The sequence below is a fragment of the Dipodomys ordii genome, unplaced genomic scaffold, assembly GCF_000151885.1.
Source record: "Dipodomys ordii isolate 6190 unplaced genomic scaffold, Dord_2.0 Scaffold84, whole genome shotgun sequence".
NCBI lineage: Eukaryota > Metazoa > Chordata > Mammalia > Rodentia > Heteromyidae > Dipodomys > Dipodomys ordii.
Genome location: NW_012267300.1, coordinates 6,457,280 through 6,465,013, shown reverse-complemented (window position 1 = coordinate 6,465,013; position 7,734 = coordinate 6,457,280). Strand labels below are relative to the sequence as shown.

At 47.7% G+C, this 7,734-nt stretch overlaps 1 protein-coding gene across 4 annotated transcripts; it reads left to right on the top strand.

The window, feature by feature from the left end:
- Window positions 1-254: 254 nt before the first annotated feature.
- LOC105992551 (mitochondrial inner membrane protein OXA1L) lies at window positions 255-7,099 on the top strand. 4 transcript variants are annotated; one of them, XM_013025472.1, is made up of 11 exons: window positions 255-358; window positions 772-933; window positions 1,933-2,143; window positions 4,111-4,254; window positions 4,487-4,572; window positions 5,732-5,896; window positions 6,064-6,168; window positions 6,270-6,432; window positions 6,505-6,585; window positions 6,667-6,777; window positions 6,826-7,099. In XM_013025472.1, the coding sequence occupies exons 1-11, from the start codon at window positions 296-298 to the stop codon at window positions 6,870-6,872; spliced, it is 1,338 nt and encodes a 445-aa protein (XP_012880926.1). In that variant the 5' UTR covers window positions 255-295; the 3' UTR covers window positions 6,873-7,099. The 4 variants fall into 4 exon arrangements, with proteins under 4 accessions (XP_012880926.1, XP_012880923.1, XP_012880922.1 ...); XM_013025469.1 differs by having other exon boundaries at window positions 256-358; window positions 6,667-6,737; window positions 6,789-7,099; XM_013025468.1 differs by having other exon boundaries at window positions 256-358; window positions 6,667-6,737; window positions 6,786-7,099.
- The last annotated feature ends 635 nt before the right edge of the window (window positions 7,100-7,734 follow it).

Below are 7,734 nucleotides of genomic sequence, written 5' to 3'. Positions count from 1 at the left end.
ATTCGCTGGGCTGCTCGCGGCGACCCTTCCACGCACTAACACAAACCGAGTCACGTGGCGCTTCAGCCTCCTCCCAGTCCGGAAGACACCTCCGTGCGAGCAAGTTCATGTGAGCCTTTGTGGCTTCTTAACCATTTCAAATATGGCCGCCAGGGTCCACGCTCCATTACCGCCGTCTCAGTGGCGACCATTCTGGCTTCATGCCCACTTCCAAAATGGCCTCCTCCCGCGGGACTGCGTCTCTTTGTGCGCACGCGCAGGAGCGAAGTCCTTTTTTTTTTTTTTTCCGGGCAAAATGGCGATGGGCTGGATGTGTGGACGCCGGGAACTTTTGCGCCTACTGCAGCCCCAGCAGCGGGTAAGACTACGCCGGGGTCGAGCGCCGGACGCTGCCCTTGTCTCTGTAACCTGAGTTGGGGATTGGGAGCAGATGTTGACCTGTGCACTGGAGCTTGCATGTCGTGACCTCGTGTCGCCGGAGGACAGCGGCTCTCCGGAGTCGGTGGCCCGGTTTCCATGTCCGTTTCCTGGGCATTTGCCAGGACTCGCGTGCTCCTCGATCTAGGCCTCTGAGCCCCGTGGTGCGTTTGCAGTAACTCAGGCTGGGCCCGGGTTCGAGCTCTACCTGCACTAACAGTTTGAGCCCGGAGGCCTCCAGGGATGGTAGGCTGCGTGCGGGCCTCTCGTACAGTTCGCCGTGAGGGGCCGTGCCCGCCCCGTTTCACTTTCCCCCAGTAACGGACCGACCTCCCTGTGCTTCTGCCTCACCAGTTCCGCAGCGTCTTGAGAGCTTCTTTATGGTCCCAGAAGGCACTGACAGCCGAGTTCCTGATCCCCGCTGGCCCGGGCTGCGGGCGATCACACTATGTCCTCCTCTCTGCCTCCAGCCCCCGCTGCCTCAGTACTTCTGCCATCTCGTTTGCAGAAGCCCAGGTGAGAGATGTTTTGTTGCTGCAGCTTGATCAGTTTCTTTGCGTTCTGTTTTGTCTCTGATTTCGCATTTTACAAGGACAGGGTGCATGCGTAGCACAGTTCTTTTCAACTCTCTACACAACAGTCCAAAATATCTCTATTGGAATCGATTTGCAAATCAAGGAGAAAAATGGTTGCTGAAGTAGTGGCAAACCCATGATGGAGATGTGAGCTGTGAATCATGTATTAGAAAACAGTGTAGCTAGGGTCTCCTGGCTCAGGCCTGTAATCCTAGCTGGGCAGGAGGCTGGGATCCGGTAGATCAAGGCCCCTAGGCAGTCCCAGCAGAAAAGTCTTGAGACTCCATCTCCAAAATAACCAGCAAAAAAAGCGGGCTAGAGGTGTGGCTCAAGTGGTAGAGTGCCCACAGAGCAAGCAAGCTGAATGAATGTGAGGCCCTGAGTTCTAACCACTGGACTGGAAAAAAATAAAAACGGAATTTATTTAAAGAGAAATTGTGGCCTGAGATAGCTCATTGCCTAACCTGTACAAGGTCCTGGATTCAGTTCCCAGCATCAAAATAAACATCTTGGGCTGGGAATGTGGCTTAGTAGTAGAGTGCTTGCCTAACATGCATGAAGCTCTGGGTTCAATTCCTCAGTACCACATAAGCAGAAAAAACCAGAAGTGGTGCTGTGGCTCAGTGGTAGAATGCTAGTCTTGAGCAAAAGAAACTCAGGGACAGTGCCCAGACTCTGAGTTCAGCCCCAGAACTGGCAAAATAAATAAACATCTTAAGTTTAATAATTTCAATATGTGGCAGAAATCGTAGCAATGATATTTACACTGCTGACTGGGTAACAACAATGTGAGAATCCTGGGAATTAACCTGGGAGAGAGCTAAAGTCAAGCCCCAGGACCAGCACACAAATTTTTTTTTTTAAATGAAAGAAAAATATAATCATAGACTTCACTGAGTGTCCCAATTACTGAATATGACATATGCTTCCTTTCACACAGATCCAGACTCCTGCTGTTCCTGCTGCTACCTCACCCACAGCAACTCCCGACGTGGCTCTTGGAGAAACTGCAGATGCAGTCCAAGCTACTGTAGAACAGAGTTTTACTGAACTGGGGCTTGGGTCATACACTCCAGTGGGACTGATCCAGAACCTCCTGGAATTTATGCATGTTGAAGTGGGCCTACCTTGGTGGGGGGCCATTGCTACATGTAAGTAGACTATATCCTGGATAAGAGTAGAGGAATACAGACTTAGAAATAGCAATTCAGGGGGCTGGGAATATAGCTTAGTGGTAAAAGTGCTTGCCTAAGTTGGGCTCACACCTCTAATCCTAGCTACTCAGGAGGCTGAGATCTAAGGATCACAGTTCAAAGCCAACCCAGGCAGAAAAGTCCATGAGACACTTATCGCCAATAAACAACTCAGAAAACCAGAAGTGGCATTGTAGCTCAAGTGATAGAGTGCTATCCTTGAGCTAAACAGCTGAAGGACAGCACCCAGGCCCAGAATTCAAGCCCCACAACCACCAAAAAAAGGTGCTTGCCTAGCATGCATGAAGCCCTGGCACATACACAGAAAAAGCCGGAAGTGGCGCTGTGGCTCAAGTGGTAGAGTGCTAACCTTGAGCAAAAGCAGCTGAGGGATAGGGCCCAGGCCCTGGCAAAAAGCCCCAGAACTGGCCAAAAAAAAAAAAAAGAGAGAGAGAGAGAAATAGCAATACAACCAGACATAGTTGCATGTACCTATCATACCAGCTACTAGGAGGAAGAGCACAAGTTCTAGACATAGTAACAGAACTCTGTATCAAAATCAAAACACAGCCAGGTGCTAGTGACCTGTAATCCTGGCTATAGAGGAAGCTTACATCTGAAGATTGAGGTTTGAAGCCAGCCCTGGTAGGAAAGTCCATGAGACACTTATCTCCAATTAATTACCAAAAGCCAGTAGTGGAGCTATGGCCAAGTGGTAGCAAACTAGCCTTAAGCTCAGGGGCAGCACCCAGGCCCTTAATTCAATCCCCAGTACCGGTACACACACACACACACACCTTGAGTTCAAGCCCCATGACCAACACCCCCCCCCAAAAAAAAAAAATGGAGTGGGAAGAAAGGGTTAGATAGGGTTAGAAACTGAAAGTTGACAGTTGTATAAATGGGTCAAGAAAATTTAGGAATCAGAAAAGTAGATGATTTAAATAAAGGGATTGAAGCTCATCATACTTAAATGCATTCTGTTTCCTAAAGGGATTGAAAAAGCATAGATACTTAAATGTAAGCAGGGAATTGGGAGTTAATGGTCCTCATTGTATGTGTGTACCAGTCCTAGGACTTGAACTCAGGGCCTGGGCGCTGTTGTGAGCTTTTGTGCTCAAAGCTAGCACTCAACCACTTGAACCACAGCTCCACATGTGGCTTTTTGTGGTTAATTGGAAATAAAGAATCTCTGAGACTGTTCCTACCCAGGCTGGCTTCAAACCTTGATCCTCAGGTCTCAATCATCTGAGTATCTAGGATTACAGGCATGAGCCACCGTTCCCAGCTTAATGGGCCTTATAAATGAAAAACTGCCTGTTTAGATCAGGCACTTAAATTGGAAACCACTCACCTTCCCTCCTCCCCTCCCCCTCCCCCAGTTGTGGAGGCTTGAGCTTCAGTGCCACTTCAGGTTTTTGAGTGATTAATTGGAGATAAGAATTGTACCCAGCTGGCTTCAACTGCAATACTCAGATCTCACCCTCCTGAGTAGCTAGGATTATAGGCATGAGCCACCGCAGATGCCCATCTTACACTTATTTTTTTAATTGTTTGTGTATTATAAATGTATGTGTGTGTATTGTGTGTACAATTCCCTTAGGGGTTGAAAAGAAGTTTCCATTAGTAATAAAAACAAAGTTTAGAGGCCAGAACATAGAAAAGGAGCATCTATCACCTTTTTGTTCAAGAAAACCAAAGGATCCCTTACCTGCTTAGGGAAGTTAATGCTAAGCTTTTGTGATGCCAAAGCAGAGAACTGAGCTGAGGGACTGCATAACCCTGTGCTTACGTCTGAGCCGTAAGCATGAATCAAATGTGAGAAGGGCTAAGATAACAGTGTTACTTCAGTGAGGACCAAAACCTTCTACCACCTAACTGCAGAGCTGCTTTCCTTTCACTCCAATCCTAGTTTGTGTTTTCAGGTACAATCCTTGCCCGATGCCTGGTTTTTCCTCTCATTGTGAAGGGCCAGCGAGAGGCAGCCAAGATCCACAACCACTTGCCAGAGATCCAGAAGTTTTCCACTCGAATCAGAGAAGCCAAGTTGGCAGGAGACTACACTGAGTGTGAGTCAGGTGCAGGGCGAACAGTGGTGAAGATCACATTTGCATTTCTCTTGGCATTCTGCTGGGGAAAGGAATAACCTAACCTGGACTTGCTACAGTTAAGCAAGTTCTAAACATTGGTCTGTTTCTTGAACCTAATGCTTTCAGGGACTGGTCACAGCAGATTAGAAATATCTTGAGCCAGGTGATCAGGATATTCACTAACTACAGTTAATTTCCCCTCACTTCACAGTTTACAAGGCTTCCACGGAGATGACACTTTACCAGAAAAAGCATGATGTTAAGCTTTTTAGACCTCTCATTCTACCTCTGACTCAGGCAAGTGAAAACATTGCTCTTTTTAAAATTTTTATTTATATTTTTCTGTGCTGGTACTAATGCTTAAACTCAGGGCCTAGGCACTCTCCCTTAGGGTTTTTGCTCAAGGCTATCGCTCTATGACTTAAGCTTTTTGCAGATTAATTGGAGATTAGATCTCATAGATTTCTTGCTCAACCTGGTACTCAAATAGGATTTTCAGATCTTAGCCTCCTGGGTAGGTAGGTTTACAGGCATGAACCACCAGCGCTCCACAGGTTTCCCTTTTTTTGTTGTTGTTGTTGGTGATGGGACTTAAACTCTGGGCCTAGGTGCTGTCCCTAAGTTCTTTAGCTCAAGGCCAGCATTGTACCACTTGAGCCACAGCGCCACTACTGGTTTTCTTGTAGTTAATTGAGCTAAGAGTCTTACAGACTTTCCTGCTGGGCTGGCTTTGAACTGTGATCCTCAGGTCTCAGCCTCCTGAGTAGCTAGGATTACAGGTGTGAGCCACAGGCACCTGGCCACATTTCCCTTATCTCATCTTTTTTTTTTTGGCCAGTCCTGGGGCTTGAACTCTGGGCCTGGGTGTTGTCCCTCAGCTCTTAGGCTCAAGGCCTGCACTCTATCGCTTGAACCACAGCACCACTTCCGGTTTTCTTGTGGTTTATTGGAGATAGAGTCTCACAGACTGCCCAAGCTGGCTTTGAACCATGATCCTCAGATCTCAGCCTCCTGAGTAGCTAGGATTACAGGCGTGAGCCACCAGCACCCAGCTATCCTTATTTCATCTTGAACCTATCAAATTACCTCCTATTTCCCATGCCCCAGATCTCCAAAAAGCATGTGGTGGTGATATGTGTAACTCTCAGTAAAGGGCTAATGAAAGCCTCCCCCAGCCAGGTGCTGGTGGCTCAGGCCCATAATCTTAGCTACTCAGGAGGCTGAGATCTGAGGGACATAGTTTGAAGCCACATCAGGCAAGAAAGTCTGTTAAGACTCATCTCTAATGAACAGCTCCCCAAAAGCCAGAATTAGAACTGTGTCTTAAGTGGTAAAGCACTAGCCTGAGACTGGGACAGTGCCTAGGCCCTGAATTCAACCCCTAGAACCAGTACAAAAAAAACCAACTACTGTGCTAAAGTGTGCTGACACCGACAATGTTTATCCTCTGTAATAGGCTCCAATCTTCATCTCCTTCTTCATTGCCTTGAGAGAAATGGCGAACCTCCCTGTGCCCAGCCTACAGACAGGTGGCCTCTTGTGGTTCCAGGATCTCACAATATGTGATCCCATCTACGTATTACCACTAGTAGTTACTGCTACAATGTGGGGAGTCCTTGAGGTAAGCCCAGCATGTCTTGCATGGTGAACAGGAAGTAGGGAATAGAGTACACTATAGTCTTCCTTCATTCCCAGGAGAAACCGAGTTGCTAGGCAAAAGATGAGAGCAAGATTCACTAAAACTGACATTGAACTCACTGTTTTTTTGCCCTTTCCCCTTTTTGGCAGCTAGGTGCTGAGACAGGTATGCAAAGTTCTGATCTTCAGTGGATGAGAAATATTATCAGAGTGATGCCCTTGGCAGTCCTGCCCATCACCATCCACTTTCCCTCGGTTGGTAACAGCTTTTGGGCTGGCTCCAAGCCCTACCTAGGTACCTCCTGGCAAGCTGACTGAGGATACAGGTTCTAAATACCTTCTCTATTCTCTTGCAGGCAGTGTTCATGTACTGGCTCTCCTCCAACGTGTTTTCCCTGGCCCAGGTGTCCTGCCTCCGAATTCCAGCTGTACGCACTGTTCTTAAAATCCCCCAGCGTATTGTGCATGACCCTGACAAACTACTCCCACGGGAAGGCTTCATAAAGAGCTTCAAAAAAGGTAAGGATAAGACTCAGGGAAAATAGTTTTAAGAGTGGGGAGGGGACTCAGTCTTACCCCTTCTTTACCCAGGCTGGAAGAATGCGCAAATTGCACATGAGCTCCAAGAGCGGCAACACCGCATGCAGAATCACTTGGATCTAGCAGCCAGGGGTAAATATCCTGTCATGCTAACTTGTCTTTTTGTTTCTTCTTTTCCTTTGTTCATTGACATTTGTTTTCTCTTCCTCTCAGGTCCCTTAAGGCAGACCTTTACCCACAACCCTCTGCTACAGCATGAAAAGAGTCACCCTTCCAATACCCCTAGCAGCAGCAGCAGCAGCAGCAGCAACAGCAGCAGCAGCAACAGCAGCAGCAGCAGCAGCAGCAGCAGCAGCAGCAACAGCAGCAGCAGCAAGAAACCAAAGTCAACACAGCCCTGGCGTGACACACTTGGCTGACTTATGTTCCCTACTCACTGGGACAGGAATGCTTGTCTCTCCAAAGACTCATTCTCAAAGCAGACTTGACTCTGTCCTGGCCTCAGTCATAGAAACTGTGGCATATAGAGATGTTCTTTTTAAAAATGGATTCACTATAGACTCTTAGGCCTATGTGCCCAAAGAGAGCACTGAGGAGCTAAGTGATCTTCCCATCCACAGACTTAGTAAACCTCTGTACTACATGCTGTTCCTGGTGTTTATTACCTAGGAAAAGGAAATTATGTGCTTTAAAAAAGTGAACAGGCTGGGTCATGATTTCTCTTGATGACTTATGCGCTCAGGAAATTTTGTGCCAGTCTTAGGACTTGAACTCGGGGCCCGGATGCTGTCCCTTAGCTTTTTCCACTCAAGACCGGTACTCTACCACTTTAGTCATAGCTCCATTTCCAGCCCTTTTTTTTGTCAGTGGTGGGGCTTGAACTCAGGGCCTGGGCACTGTCCCTGTGCTCTGTACATTGTCACTACCAGTTTTCTGGTTTTGTTGGAGGTGAAAGAAACTGTCCTGTCATGGCTGGCTGTGGACCATAATTCTCAGATCTGAGCATAAGCACAAGCGCTCAGCTAATGTCTAGCTTTTTGATGGTTAGGTGAAGAGTCTCCTGGACTTTTCCTGTCTTGGCTGGCTTTGAACTGTGATCCTCAGAGCTCAGCCTCCTGAGTAACTTGGATTACAGGCATGAACCACTGGCACCTGGCTCTTGGGAAATATTTTAATTTTTTTTTTGGGGGGGGGTCCGGTCATGCGGCCTGAACTCTGGGCCTGGGCACTGTCCCTCAGCTCTTCAGCTCAAGGCTAGCACTCTACCACTTGAGCCACAGC

Bases quoted from the DNA above. Each gene is read 5' to 3' on its own strand.
- LOC105992551 (XM_013025472.1), top strand. From the start codon at position 296: ATGGCGATGGGCTGGATGTGTGGACGCCGGGAACTTTTGCGCCTACTG. The intron at 5,897-6,063 runs GTAAGCCCAGCA...CCTTTTTGGCAG, and splicing joins CAATGTGGGGAGTCCTTGAG to CTAGGTGCTGAGACAGGTAT. The intron at 6,169-6,269 runs GTTGGTAACAGC...ATTCTCTTGCAG, and splicing joins TCACCATCCACTTTCCCTCG to GCAGTGTTCATGTACTGGCT.